The following is a 15,035-nucleotide window of genomic DNA, read 5'->3' as shown; positions in this document are numbered from 1 at the left end:
CTGGGATTACAGTTAGTTCTCCCCACAATTTTACTGAACTTTAAGCATAAAGGAACAAAGATAGAATGAAACAAAGACCAAGTCCTCTCACATACCCTGGGCCACCATTCATGGACTTGTATATGCAAGGTTAAGGATTTTGTGTTTTTCAGTCTTCTTTGTATTTTATAAAGGAATTATTAGTTGATGTTAACCTTCATAAAAATCTCCTTCCATACCATCAGTAAATACAGTGCTGGTAAATATTTCATACTTTGCATATTAGATACCAGTGGTAACGTCAGACAAAACTTTATTTCAGGCATGTATTGGGGAACTGTTCCTTTCTTTCTGACCCCACGATCTCATTAACTTTGACATGAGCAAAGGATGTAAGCAGAGCAAAGAACACTAGAATAATGTCCAGGACACTGGGGGAAAAGCCTCTGTATATTATATATGACTTCAGCAAATAAGTTAAGCTTCAGTATCCTCATGATGAGGAAGCTAAAAATAGCCCTGTTTCTATTCCTGCAAAATTGTGAGAGTTTATTGAAGTGCATCTCATAAACTATAAAAAACTACAAAAATGCAAACAGGATGCATAATGAAACAATTAACTTGTTAAAATGTACCTTCCAAGTATAGTGAGTGAAATCAATGCTGGAGAGAAGAGGAACATAATTGAACTTTGTTATTAAGAAAATGTGAGCATATATAGCAACTAAAAGTTTGTCTGAGACAGGTGGATGTATCTAATTAAAAGTTTATGGTAGATAATCAGGAAAGCAATAATCCACCTATTTCATACCTTAAAAAAAAAAAAAAACCCTGTGGTGGGTTACAATGAATAAGGAAATACTGTATTTTAACCACAAGGTGGCATCAGGATCCTAAATGCTCTACTTATATATGCAATGTTGTATTCAGTATGTGTAATATAAAAATAATTACCTAAATAGGTAATTGTATACATTGATTACCAAAAAAAGCACTTTTCTTAAAGTATAGACTTTTTTTTTTTTCTTTTTGGGAACTTGACAGTACTTCTGGAAGTGGAATTTTTGTAGAAAATATATTAAAGTTGTCATTCTCAGGTTCTTCAGGTTGAAAAGTAAAAATTGAGGCTAGTGTTCCTAAGATAATATCTGGCATATAGAATATATTAAGTATTTAAATGAATAAATTAATATATGAATGATTTATCTTTGAAAGAGGGAATATGGTTCATGAGTTTATCCTCTAAATTCTTTGACTTTTTTTTTTCTATACAGGTTTGGAACTCAGTATTTTTAATGTGGTCAGAGATTGCTGAGTAGCAAGTAATGCTTTATGAAACTGTTAGAGCTTGAAGGTTTTCTCTGTCCTTGCTTGTCTTTTGTACAAAGTATAATAACCAGACTTTATAATCACTACTGAAGTGACAGTTGCTCTATAAAGTGAAAGTATTTTTCACAGGATATGTTTTTATTTTAATACTAACATGACTGAAATCATGAACTTTGGAGTCAGGATGCTTCTCCTTTAATCTGAGATCTGCAGCCTGCTAGAGTTTGTGACTTTGGGCATGAGACCTCTTTGTTCTCATTTTGTTCATCTTTAAAAATGGGATAATAGTTGCCTACCTCTAGGAGTTTGAGACAATTAAATGAGTTCATATATTTGAAGTGCTTAGAATAATATTGGCATAAATTTAACACTCTATAAATGTTCTGATTATTCATTTTATTATTTAGCATTTGTTTATAAACATGCTCAGCAGGTATAAAGTATCAGTCATGCGGGATGCGTAAGTTCTAGAGATCTGCTGTACATTGTGCCTATAGTCAACAGTACTGTCTTTGGCACTGAATGTAGATCAGTGCACTGAATGTAGATCTCATGTTTGTTCTTACCACAATAATAAAAAAATTGACTCAACACCTTCTTTCAGGCATTATATAATACTCTGCTTAAACTGAGGCTCAAAAGACATGCAAGCATTAGTCAGGAGGAGAAGCAGGAAGTGGATATTCTAGGCAGGGGAATCAGCTTAGGTAAAGGTATGGTAGCAGGAGGGATTGGAGGGATTGTGGTACATGTGCATGACAGCTGTTAGCCCAGCATTTCAGAAACACAGATGACAAAATGGCTGTAGATAAGGCAGTGAAGGACAAAACCATAAAATTCCTTTTATCTTGTTTAAAGGCAGTTAAGCTTTTATTCTGTAGGATTGGATCATGGGGAGCCATTGAATAATTTTGTAGAAAGGAGTGATGTGATCTGATTTGGATTTTGTAAATATCATGGAAGCAGTGATCTAGGAAAGAGTGGATAAGGACCCGACAGCAGGGATGTAGAAAGTAGAATAAATGAGATATTTGGCAATTAGAATTGATAGGGTATATTGATACTTTGGATTTAGGGGATAATAGAGGGAGGAATCTAGAGCCCTTGGATTTGGGGTTGAACATTTGGCTGGAGTTTAGGATGTAGCTAAAATTGTCAAATACTTATAATAATACCAATTTGGTATGGTTGTGGAATCTTCTGGCAGAATCCATAAGCCCATTTTTAGGTAAATGGGAGGAAGATGTTAATTAGACCAATTTTGAAGTTTAGAAAAATGCATTTGTAGAACAATAGAAACATAAATATATATAGCAGGTAAAATTCAGGCAAAAAATATATACATGGAAAGTCTTCCCATTGTTTCGAATGCTGGATGCATATCAGCATTAGATTCTTGATTTAAACTTAGAAGTAATGGAAAGAGTGAAATTTTAATAACTGCTAAAGAAGTTTTATGGACTCAGAACAATTAACTCATAAAAGATTCCTTCCTCTAATGAGAGTTAGCACTCTTATCCCTTGGGTGCCAACATCATCATCTTTGTCCTTATAATAGCACTTATAATCTTAGTAATCTAGTCTTGTAATTTTGTTTAGAAAAATCAACCTGTAAAGTCCCTGGACAGTTCCATTGCCGCTTTGTTGATTATGAGGTTTAGTAATGTGTACAGGGCTTGGTACTCAAAGGCTTGATGGATGAGCCTCTTCATTTTATGGTGGTAGAAACTGGGGCACGATTTTGTTTTGTTTTTGATTTTTAACATTTTTTTTGAATACTATAAGAGTTCACAATGTTGAAGAGTTAATTTCTTGTGACTGGTTACTTTCAGGATGACAACTTTTTTTTTACTTTGTTTTTTTTTTTGTTTTTATTTATTTATTTATTTTTTTTTTGAGATGGAGTTTTGCTCTTGTTGCCCAGGCTGGAGTGCAATGGTGTGATCTCGATCTCGGCTCACTGCAGCCTCAGACTCCTGGGTTCAAGCAATTCTCCTGCCTCAGCCTCCTGAGTAGCTGGGATTACAGGCGCGCGCTAGTACTCCTGGCTAATTTTTTTGTATTTTTAGTAGAGACAGGGTTTCACCATGGTAGCCATGGTCTTGAACTCCTGATCTCATGATCTGCCCACCTCGGCCTCCCAATGTGCTGGGATTACAGGCATGAACCACCGCTCCCAATGTGCTGGGATTACAGGCATGAGCCACCGTGTCCGGCCTGATATTAACCATCATTTATTTGTGCCTTACTAGAGCTCTGTATAGAGAAGAGTTGTGGGCTTCATCTGGACTCTTCAGGACAGAGAACGAAGGGGCATAGGCACGGGAGGGAAGTATGGTAGCACCTAGAGAGATAGATAAAGTCATGGTCATTTTTTTGTACGCACACTTTAAGCATTTTATTTTTCAGCAGAAAACAACAGCCTTGACACACATGATCACTTTAAACCATCACCTCGGCCAAGGAGTATGTTAAAGAAGAAAAGTCACATAGAGGAGAAAGATGGACTAAAAGATAAAGAAACTGCTCTCAGTGAAGAATTGGAGTTACATTCTGCACCTTCTTCCCTTCCAACGCCGAACGGCATACAATTAGAAGCTGAGAAAAAAGCATTCTCTGAAAACCTTGATCCTGAGGTTAGCACTACCACTAGCCTGTTGAATTGTGTTCTTGAATTTATGCTTTTTTATCTGATTATGAAAAAGAGAAGGAGAGAATGAATTTGTGTGCATCTGTGTGTGTTTTACATATTTTCTTCTGCAACTGATAGGGAAATAATTTTTAAAAATATACTGTATTCCACCGAGTCTAAAACTGCATCAATTGTAAGATGTAGCATTATTTTACGTACCACTAAGGAAGAAGGAAATGCATCCAATTAAACTATAACACACCAGTGATTGTAGAATTTATCCAGTTTTAGAGAAAGTAAAATGTCAAAAAGTGTTGCTTTTCTGAATCTATATAATAGTGTTTATCTTTAATAATTTTTTAAATTTATGTATCTTTGAATTATGTAATTTATGGCTAAGAACAATATAGTCAGTGTCATTTTATTTATTTGATTTTATTCACTCAACAAATGTGTGTTGGATGTTCATGGCACTCTTCTGTGTTCTTTGGGTTATGTTCCAATAGCATTAAATGTGGCCTTTCAGGTTTCCATCAGGGAGTTTACTATGCATTGTTATTAAGGGAGAACACTTCGTTTTTCTCTTTGTATTTCACTATGAGAAGCAAACTGTCCCTTCTGAACATTTCAGAAGGGAAAAGTACAGGAAGAACATTTCTTCCCCATAATCTGCTTGGGCAGATTAGGGAACTGCATGCCACCTGGCCAAGCTTCTTTCTTTTTCTCATCGCTTGTCTGCAGTGTTGGTGCTCAAGGATCCGCTCTCTGGGAGGTGAGGCAGAAGGTGCTGAGAGGAGCTCTTTTGTGCTATGACTAAATGGGGGAATCCCCCTAATTCAGACTGGAAGTATTAGGAAGTACAACAGGCTACCAATTCAAATCTTGTTCTGCAGTTGAACTTTACCAGTAAAGCTGACAATTTGATATACGCCTGACACCACCATGCTGTTTCTTAATTTGTTCTGAAAACCAGAAGAAGAAACCCAAGCAATTACTTTATATTTAAGAAAATTATCTGATCCATTGAATATTGTGCTAGTTTCTTTTAGCTGCTGTAACAAATTGCCACAAACTGGTTAACTTAAAACAACAGAAATGTATTCTCTTACTTCTGGAGGTCAGAAGTCCGAGATCAGGGTGTTTGCAGGGCCATTTTCCTCTGAAGGCATCACAGAAGAATCCTTCCTTGCCTCTTCCAGCTTCTTTCTAGTGGTTGCTGGCAGTCCATGGCATTCCTTGGCTTGTAGCTGCATCATTCCCATCTCTGCCTTCATCCCATGTGGCCTTCTTCCCTGTGTTTTCTCTGCATGTCTGTGTCTCTTCTTTCTCTTAAAAAAAGACACCAGGCATTGGATTTAGGGCCCACCCTAATTGAGTGTGTCCTCATCTTAACTATTTAAAGCTGTAAATACCTTATTTCCTAAGAAAGTCGTATTTTGAGGTTCTGGATGAACATGAATTTTGGGGCATTAATGTTCGTATGTTAAACCTAACATTCCCGGGATAAACTCTGGTTAGTCATGGTGTGATATTTTATTGTGGGATGTGATTTGTTAAAATTGCGTTAAGGTTTGCATCTATATTTATGAAGTCTATTGGTCTGTAATTTTTTTCTTATAATGTTACCATCAGGCTTGGGTATCAAATGAGTTGGGGAGTGTCTTTTCTTCCTTTATTTTATAAAAGTTTGATATCATTTTTTTCTTAAATGAGAGGATTCACCAATACAATTATCTGGGCCTGGAATTTTCTTTGTGGAGACATCTTTGGCATTACATTTGATTTTTTAAATAGGTATTTCAGTACTCACATTTTCTGTTTTGCCAGTTTGGTAATTGTGTCTATCAAGAAGTTTGTCCATTTCATCTGATACGATGAGTTTATAAACAGAGTTGTTCATAATAGTCCCTCATTCTTTTGATGACTAGGATTATCATGACATTTCATTTTTATTTCTAACATATATAATTTGTGTTTTGTGTCTTTCGTGCTAAATCTTGATAGGCATTGCTTAGTTTTATTAAACTTTTTTAAGAACCACTTTGGCTTTGTCATATGTTGGTGCAAAAGTAATTGCAGTTTTGGCCATTACTTTCAGTGACAAAAACCGCAATCATTTTGCACCAACCTAATAATTTTCTCTATTGTTTGTTTCATTGATTTTCAGTATTATTTCAGTATTATCCAATATTACTTCTTTTACTTTCTTTTTTTTTTTTTTTTTTTTGAGACAGAGACAGAGTCTCGTGCTATCTCCCAGGCTGGAGTGCAGTGGCACAATCCCAGCTCACTGCAAGCTCTGCCTCCCAGGTTCATGACATTCTCCTGCTTCAGTCTCCTGAGTAGCTGGTACTACAGGTGCCTGCCACCACACCTGGCTAATTTTTGTATTTTTAGTAGAGACGGGGTTTCACCGTGTTAGCCAGGATGGTCTCGATCTCCTGACCTTGTGATCCACCCACCTCGGCCTCCCAAAGTGTTGGGATTACAGGTGTGAGCCACGGCGCCTGGCCTCTTTTACTTACTTTTGGTTTAATTTGCTTATCTTTAGATTTGAAAATTTTCTCACTCATTTTTAAGATTTTCATGTTTTCTGCTAAACCTGTTGAAAGGTGTAAACTTTCTTTTTTGCACTGCTTTAGTGGCCCCGATTTTTTGATGCCTTTTATTTTTATTATCATTTCTTTAAATATATATTTTAACTTCCCTTGTGATCTCCTGTTATAAAAATTTATTTTTTTAGTTGAAAAATAATAATTGTACATGGGGTACGTAGTGATTTTTCGATACATATAATATATAGTGATCATTGTGATCTCTTTTTTGACCAGTTGGTTATTTTGTGGTGATTTATTTTATTTTCAGATACTTGGTTCTTCTCTAGATACACTTTTGCTGTTAATTATAAGTTAATTTTGTTGTAGTCTAGAGAATGTATCTTACATGATTTCAAATTTTTAAAAATTATTATTATTATTTCTAAATGGCCCAGCTTTAGTGTATCTTGTGAAAGTCTCATTTGCATCTGCAAAGTAGATGTGTTCTCCAGGTGTTGAATATAATGTTGTATAATTTAAGTTTGGTCAGCATGGTTGGTAATATCATTCAGATCTTCTTTATCCTTACTGATTTTTCATCCAATTTGTTTACCCATTACCAACTTAGGGGTATTAAAATATCCAGTTATGTCTGTGGGTTTGTTTATACTTCTTTTTAGTTCCGTCAGTATTTTATAACTTTGTTATCAGGCACATACACATTTATTATTATTATGTTTTGAGCATTATGAAACATCTCTACCTCTAGAATATTCCTTTCCTTATCTTGTAGATTGTTTTGTGTAATACTTCAGCTTTCTTATGACAAGTGTTTCCATGGTATATGCTTTCTATCTTTTTTCTTTCAAACTAATTCTGTCTTTTCATGTAAGTGAATCTCTTACAATAAGAGTTTGGTGTCACTTTTTTTTTCTTTTATTGTAATTATTATTATTATTATTATTATTATACTTTAGGTTTTATGGTACATGTGCCCAATGTGCAGGTAAGTTACATATGTATACATGTGCCATGCTGGTGCACTGCACCCACCAACTCGTCATCTAGCATTAGGTATATCTCCCAATGTTATCCCTCCCCCCTCCCCCCACCCCACAACAGTCCCTGAAGTGTGATGTTCCCCTTCCTGTGTCCATGTGTTCTCACTGTTCAATTCCCACCTATGAGTGAGAATATGCGGTGTTTGGTTTTTTGTTCTTGCGATAGTTTACTGAGAATGATGATTTCCAATTTCATCCATGTCCCTACAAAGGACGTGAACTCATCATTTCTTATGGCTGCATAGTATTCCATGATGTATATGTGCCACATTTTCTTAATCCAGTCTATCATTGTTGGACATTTGGGTTGGTTCCAAGTCTTTGCTATTGTGAATAATGCTGCAATAAACATACGTGTGCATGTGTCTTTATAGCAGCATGATTTATAGTCCTTTGGGTATATACCCAGTAATGGGATGGCTGGGTCAAATGGTATTTCTAGTTCCAGATCCCTGAGGAATCGCCACACTGACTTCCACAAGGGTTGAACTAGTTTACAGTCCCACCAACAGTGTAAAAGTGTTCCTATTTCTCCACATCCTCTCCAGCACCTGTTGTTTCCTGACTTTTTAATGATCGCCATTCTAACTGGTTGGTGTCACTTTTTTATTAAGTCTGACAATCTGTGCCTTTTAATGTAGTGTTTAGTCCATTTATGAATGTTTTGTCCATTTAATGTAAATACTGATATGGTTGGATTTAGGAGCAATTTGTTGCTCTTTATTTTCTATTGATCTGTTTTTTAAAATTATTGTTTTTATTGTTGTTTCTCTGTTACTCTTTTCTTGCCTTTTTTTGAGGAGATAATCATGAATCTTTTAGTTTTCTACTTTTATTATTATTGACCTTTTATCTATATTTGCACTGTATTTTTCAGAGTTGATCAGTGGATTACAGAATATATCTGAAAATTATCACAATCTATTTAGAATTGATATTGTATTGTTTCACATTTGATCTAGAAACCTTGGAATAGTATAGTTCCCTATACTCCCTCATCCATTGTGCTATTGTTGTCATATATATTATATCTACATATCCTATAATCCCCACAATAGAGTTATAACTTTTTCTTAAAGAGCCCTTTCAGTTTTTTGTATTAGACTTTTAAAAAATTAAAGAAGGCTAGAATAAATATATATTATATATCTACTGTATTATATATTGTATATATTATAGATAACATATTATATTGCTAAATATATTATAGATAATATATATTTGTAAATAATATCTATATATAGGTTATATATATTCTATTATATATTATATAGATATATAACATCTATATAATCTGTAGATATATAACATCTATATAATCTATTTATAGATATTACATATCTATAAATACACATACAGTTTCTAGGGATCTTCATTTCTTCCTGTAGATTCAGATTACCATTTTGTGTCCTGTCAGTCTTAGAAACTTATTTTACATTTCTTGTAATACAGGTTTACTAGTGATGGATTTTTCTGTCTTTGCTTTTCTAAAAGTATTTGTCTCATCTTTGTTTTCAAAGGGTGGTTGATGGGATTGTATTCTTCTTGTCTAACAGTTGCCTTCTTCTACCTCCAGCTCTTTATAGGTTTCCATTTTTATTGGCCTCTCTTGTAATCATTCATTTCATTGTCCTCTCTATATAATGTGTTGATTTTGTCTGAATGCTGTCAGGAATTTTACTCAAGACTGTGGTTTTTATCTTTTGATTACAGCAATTTGACTACATGGTGCCTGAGTCTAGCTGTCTTTATGTTTATTCTGCTTGACGTTTGTTGAGCTTTCCAAACCTATAAGCTGATACTGTCTGTGAAATGGAAAGATTATTATTTCCCACCCTATTTTTCTTCCTCTTCTTTTGGTACTGTAGTTACCCATGCATTGAAATTTTTGCTATATCTCACTGATCTCTGAGATTGTGTTTACATTTCTTAAATCTTTTTTCCTCTTTGTTTTTAAGATTGAATAACTTGTATTACTTAGTCTTCAGGTTTACTGATTGTGGTCCAGAGATTGTATCTTTTATGATTTCAAATTGTATTAAATTGTTTTGTTTTGTTTTAATGGCCCAGCAAAAGCGTATGTCATGAGAGTTCCATTTGCAGTTGCAAAGTATGTGTGTTCTCCAGGTGAATTTTCTATTCCACTTATTGTGGTGTTCAACTTCAGATTTTCTATTGGTATTTTTTCTGTTTTTTGTATCTCTGATAAAATCCCCCATCTTTTCAGCCATAATGCTTATATTTTCCCCAAAGTGCTTGAACATATTTATAATAGCTATTTTAAAGTCCTTGTCCGCTAACTCTAAAATGTGAGTCATCTCTGGGTTAGTTCCTATTGACCATTCTCTGTTTTTTTGTTTTGTTTTTAAATAAGTGTCACCATTTTCTGTTTCTTTAGTGACTTTTGATTGAATACCGGGTGTTCTGAATGATATTTTGTAGAGATTCTGGATTATTTTATGTCCCTTCAAACATATTTTCTAGCAAGCAGATATGGCTGGACACAAATTCCCAATCCTATTTCTCCTGCAGTGGATATCAGCTGAAATTTCTGCTTAATTCTTTTCAGTTTCTAGCTTCTATGCTTTTACAGGATCCTCTGAGGTCTCCCTTATGCCACAAATAGAGGTGGTAAAGGTTTTTGGTGAATTTCATATGCAGATTTTGTGGTCACTGTCCTCTGCTATTTTCCACATACTTATTGGCTGATCTGATGGTCCTAGACTCTGTCCTCTGTCCCCTCAAGTCATTCCACCAAGGCTGTAGCCTTCTATTACTTGAGCTGCATAGATTGGAGAATGCCTTCTGGCAAAAAGCTACTAATTTGCAGATCTCCTCAGGTGAAACTTTATCTTTCAGGGTAGACTCCAGTGTCTCAGCATTTCTTCCATTTTCTCAAATGTTTTCTCTCCATTGCTTTTGACATATAATTTCCTTTGCACCCATAAAATACTGCAGAGAAAGAAAATTAAAGTATTTGTAAAACAAAGTTGAACTTCCTACATTATAATATCATTACCTTTAGGCTAGACGATTCTATGAAGAAATGTTTACCTTAGATAGACAAATATAATTATTTCATATCAGATATAATTTTCAGAATTTTATAGCAAAGACTTGGAAACAACCCAAATGTCCAACAATGATAGACTGGATTAAGAAAATGTGGCACATATATACCATGGAATACTATGCAGCCATAAAAAATGATGAGTTCCTGTCCTTTGTAGGGACATGGATGAAATTGGAAATCATCATTCTCAGTAAACTATTACAAGGACAAAAAACCAAACACTGCATGTTCTCACTCATAGGTGGGAAGTGAACAATGAGAACACATGGACACAGGAAGGGGAACATCACACTCTGGGGACTGTTGTGGGGTCGGGGGAGGGGGGAGGGATAGCATTGGGAGATATACCTAATGCTAAATGACGAGTTAATGGATGCAGCACACCAGCATGGCACATGTATACATACGTAACTAACCTGCACATTGTGCACATGTACCCTAAAACTTAAAGTATAATAATAATAAAATAAAATAAAAATAATAATAAGAATAATTTTCAGAATTTTGAGGAAGACTCAAGTGCCTGCAATCTATGTGCTTTTCCTATCTAAAATATTTGGAAGTAGCTGCTTACTTGATTTTATTAAATGCTTTCATTTGGATAACTAGTAATATTTGCTTGGAACTAAAGTATTTTACCTGCCTTCTTTATGCTTTCCTTCAAAGGATAATTGTAGGAAGAGCTATCAAAATCAAATCTTGGCCTTAAATATTTATAAGAAATGTGATTACAAAGTAATAGGAGTTTTGAAAATTGGTAAAAATAAATAGAGAGGTGGTGGTAGTTAAAGAACTTGAATAACTCTTTCAGTGACCCCTTTTAATGACCAAGACATCAAGGCTTGAAAGCAAAGCATGCTCACCTCCATTGGCTTGTCACACTTTGCGTTTCAGCAACAAATGCCTAAATAATGCAGATTTCAGAGTTATGCACTATTTCAATTTTAGTTTTAATAATGCTATTGTTCCCATAAATGTTAATTATTAAACTTACGTGGCAAATGTATTTTTTTTGCGAAAACAGGATTCATGCTTAACAAGTCTAGCATCATCATCACTTAAACAAATTCTTGGAGATTCTTTTTCACCAGGATCTGAGGGAAACGCATCTGGAAAAGGTGGTTATGTCTAATAATTACATCTTATTTGTGAACTCTGTACTACTTAGACTCCTGTTTGTAAGAGAAATAATACTTTGTATAGTTATAAGAGAAATATATGTTTTTATGTGTTTGAGTTTTAATCCTGACTATGTAGTTAACTAACTGTGATTTTGGATGCAGAACTTAATCTCTCAGTGCCTCAGTTTCCCTGTTATATTTGTCTCATAAGGTTATTGTGAAAATTAAGTGATACAGTGCATTTTAGCCATTAGCCTAGTTAATAGCCCAAGTGGAGTGAGCACTTAAGGTAAACTATAGTTATGTATGTGTTGCTGTGATATTCTGCAGGACAACATAATAGCTAGGTGGAATTTTAAAGTGAGACTAAGCTAGATTCCAATACAGGCACAATTACATAAGCAAAGTAACTAACCTTTCTGACCCTGTATGTCTTTAAAATGGGTAAAATAAGAATAATCTGCCTTATAGGGTGTTGTAAGAATTAAACATGTAAAGCATTTACAGCAATACCATAGTAAGCACTTGGTGTGATATGTGAATTGTTAACATAATTTCTTTTCTTAGTGATATGTAGCTTAATGAAACCTAAAAGACATAGCTATTTCTGGGTCTGGGATGTGTAATGAACATTTTAGTGCTTACTATGTAGTATCATTTTTGTCATTTTACAGATGAGAAAAGCTGAAGTGTAGTGACTTGGGGAAACATACTCAAGGTCAGTGATGGAGCCATAGTTAAATCTTGAGCTCCAAAGTTCTTGTTCTTTTCACTGAATAGATTAACAGCTCCAAAGAATCCAATAGTGAATTGAATTGGGTGATTTTAAGCCCATCTTACCTCAAAACAAATTCCAAAAAAATGGTCATAATGAAACCAACAGAATTAAGACTTTTCACAGTAAAGATTCAGGTTTAGCTGCAAGGTGGACGTTGGTAGAACTGAAAGTTGGTGATCCCATTCCAAAATGTGGTAGAATCAGAATAGTAGAAGCAATTCTATAAATGCAAAACTGAATCTTCTTATGCCAGAGCTTGAGCCTGTTTCTTGGAGCACTGAGAGGATAAGCAATAGGCTTGTCTTTATTGCCCCTTATGGTATCAGAGGCAGTACTACATCTTGGTGAGATGAAACTCACTAGAGACTGTGTAAAATTGCATTAATTCTTGGTACTTTCTGCAGCTATACAATTCAACAATTGTACTACTAGTAACTGTAGTAGCCTAGAGAGGTGTGACACCTTCTTATGCAGCCTGTTGTTCCAGCTAAGAAACTCAGGCTTTAGAGTTGAACAAATATTGTCATCTCACTTACTTGGTTTGTATATCAACAAGCTCTTTTGACATGTCTTTGTTTTAGGGTAGTTATTCCATTCTGTTTATTAATATGCTATTTTTCTAAGTACTAGATTTGTTAAGTGCTTCATTAGTTAAGCGTAGACTTTTTTTTGTAAATCACTTTTGAAAAGAGTTTATGCAAGTTTAATATGATAGTTTTCTTCATATTTTGCAAGAAAAAAGAATTTATAGATAGTCCTCATTTAAAAGAAAGCAAATGAATCCAGTATTTACCTTATTAATTCAGAAGGGGGTTTTAATGCTATTACTCTGTCTCAAAATAGATCCAAATGAAGAAATCACTGAAAACCATAATTCCTTGAAATCAGATGAAAATAAAGAGAATTCATTTTCAGCAGACCGTGTGACTACTGCAGTTGAGAAATCCAAGGAAAGTCAAGTGACTGCTAATGACCTTGAAGAAGAAAAGGCAAAAGCGGAACTGATTATGGATGATGACAGAACAGTTGATCCACTGCTATCTAAATCTCAGAGTATCTTAATATCTACTAGTGCAACAGCGTCTTCAAAGGTATTTGTAAAAATTCATACCTTACATACTACAGCTTAAAACTTGAAATAGAACTTTAAGAAATTTTATCTTCTGTGTTATATACTTCTGAATTACCAGTGGAAAGTTTATCTTTTGTTAGTGATATTATATTGTCACATGGTTCTTACTTAATCCAATAAAATTTAACTTTAAGGAAAGTTTGTAGTGAATATAATGAAACCCAGTGTTTAAAAATTATCAGAGGTGTATGATCATAATATACTTTTAAATGTCTCAGAAATGCATACTCACAGTGTATATATTTCCATAGGTCTTCATATTTTAAAAATATAACTGGAATAATTTCTGAGATTTTAAATTAGAGTTATGTTTTTGGATATTGTTTTAAAACATGTTAACAATTTTAACAAAAATCTTAAATGTTTATCAACATCCGTGCTTCTTTAAAATAGATGGTTATCATCAGGAACATTATTATTTTTATTCATATTTGATCCTTTGCCTTTATTTTCTAACTTTCAAAATAATGAACTGGTGCCCTGGCAACCTCCAGAGGTGATGAAGTTGCTTTGTTTTTTCTTTTTTCAATTCATGTAAATTTAATGGGTACAAGTGCTTTTCTGTTACATGGATATATTGTGTAGTGGTAAAGTCAGACTTTTAGTATAAACTAAAATGTACATTGTACCTATTAAGTAATTTCTTATCCCGCACCTCCCTGTCACCTTTCCTAGTCTCCATTATCTATTATTTCATACTCTATATACATGTGTACGCATTATGTAGCTCTGACTTGTGAGAACATGTACCATTTGACTTTCTGTTTCTGATTTATTTCACTTAAGGTAATAGCCTCCAGTTCCATCCATGTTGTTGTAAAAGATATTATTTCTTTTCTGTATGGCTGAATAGTATTCCTGTGTGTGTGTGTGTGTGTGTGTGTGTGTGTATACACATTTTCTTTATACAATCATATGTTGATGTACACTTAGGTTGATTCCATATCTTTGCTATTGTGACTAGTGGTGTGATAAACATATGAGTGCAGGTATCTTTTTAATATGATGATTTATTTTCCTTTTGGCAGATACTCACAGTGGGGTTGCTGGATTGAGTGGTAGTTCTATTTTTATTTCCTTAAGAAATCCCCAAACTATTTTCCATAAAGATTGTACTAATTTACATTCTTACCAAGAGTATACAAGCATTCCCTTTTCTCTGTGTTCTCACCAACATCTGTTACTTTTTTAACTTTTTAATAATAGCTAAATATTCTGACTAGTATAATATATCTCACTGTGGTTTTAATTTGTGTTTCTCTGATGATTAGTGATGGTGAACATTTTTTTGCATGTTTCTTGGCCACTTGTATGTCTTCTTTTCAAAAAGTCTATTCATGTTTTTTGCCCTCTTTTTAGTGGGGTTGTTTTTTGTTGTTGTTGAGGGGAACAT

General features: G+C 34.2%; 1 protein-coding gene and 1 long non-coding RNA gene across 9 annotated transcripts in view; one reads left to right on the top strand and one right to left on the bottom strand.

Moving 5' to 3' along the window:
- The window catches only part of MAP9 (microtubule associated protein 9), a 39,260-nt gene that overhangs the window by 4,409 nt on the left and 19,816 nt on the right, over positions 1 to 15,035 (top strand). For 4 of the 8 annotated variants that reach the window (XM_063723697.1, XM_063723698.1, XM_002815240.6 and 1 more), the window contains exons 5-7: positions 3,718 to 3,944; positions 11,636 to 11,729; positions 13,354 to 13,601. In XM_063723697.1, coding sequence (XP_063579767.1) covers positions 3,718 to 3,944; positions 11,636 to 11,729; positions 13,354 to 13,601 — 569 coding nt within the window. The remainder of the gene's footprint in view (positions 1 to 3,717; positions 3,945 to 11,635; positions 11,730 to 13,353; positions 13,602 to 15,035) is intronic. The other 4 variants (XM_054554624.2, XM_063723699.1, XM_054554625.2 and 1 more) reach the window with 3 other exon arrangements.
- Positions 3,521 to 13,484, bottom strand: LOC129059114 (uncharacterized). The gene is made up of 4 exons (XR_008524826.1): positions 13,304 to 13,484; positions 8,896 to 10,490; positions 5,050 to 5,268; positions 3,521 to 3,652 (listed from the first exon to the last, which is right to left on the bottom strand). It is a non-coding gene; the product is annotated as an uncharacterized LOC129059114 (long non-coding RNA).

Source organism: Pongo abelii, chromosome 3 (genome assembly GCF_028885655.2).
Source record: "Pongo abelii isolate AG06213 chromosome 3, NHGRI_mPonAbe1-v2.0_pri, whole genome shotgun sequence".
In the NCBI taxonomy this organism is placed as follows: domain Eukaryota; kingdom Metazoa; phylum Chordata; class Mammalia; order Primates; family Hominidae; genus Pongo; species Pongo abelii.
The sequence above is the reverse complement of the archived record's forward strand: the minus strand, read 5'-3'. Positions and strand labels throughout refer to the sequence as shown.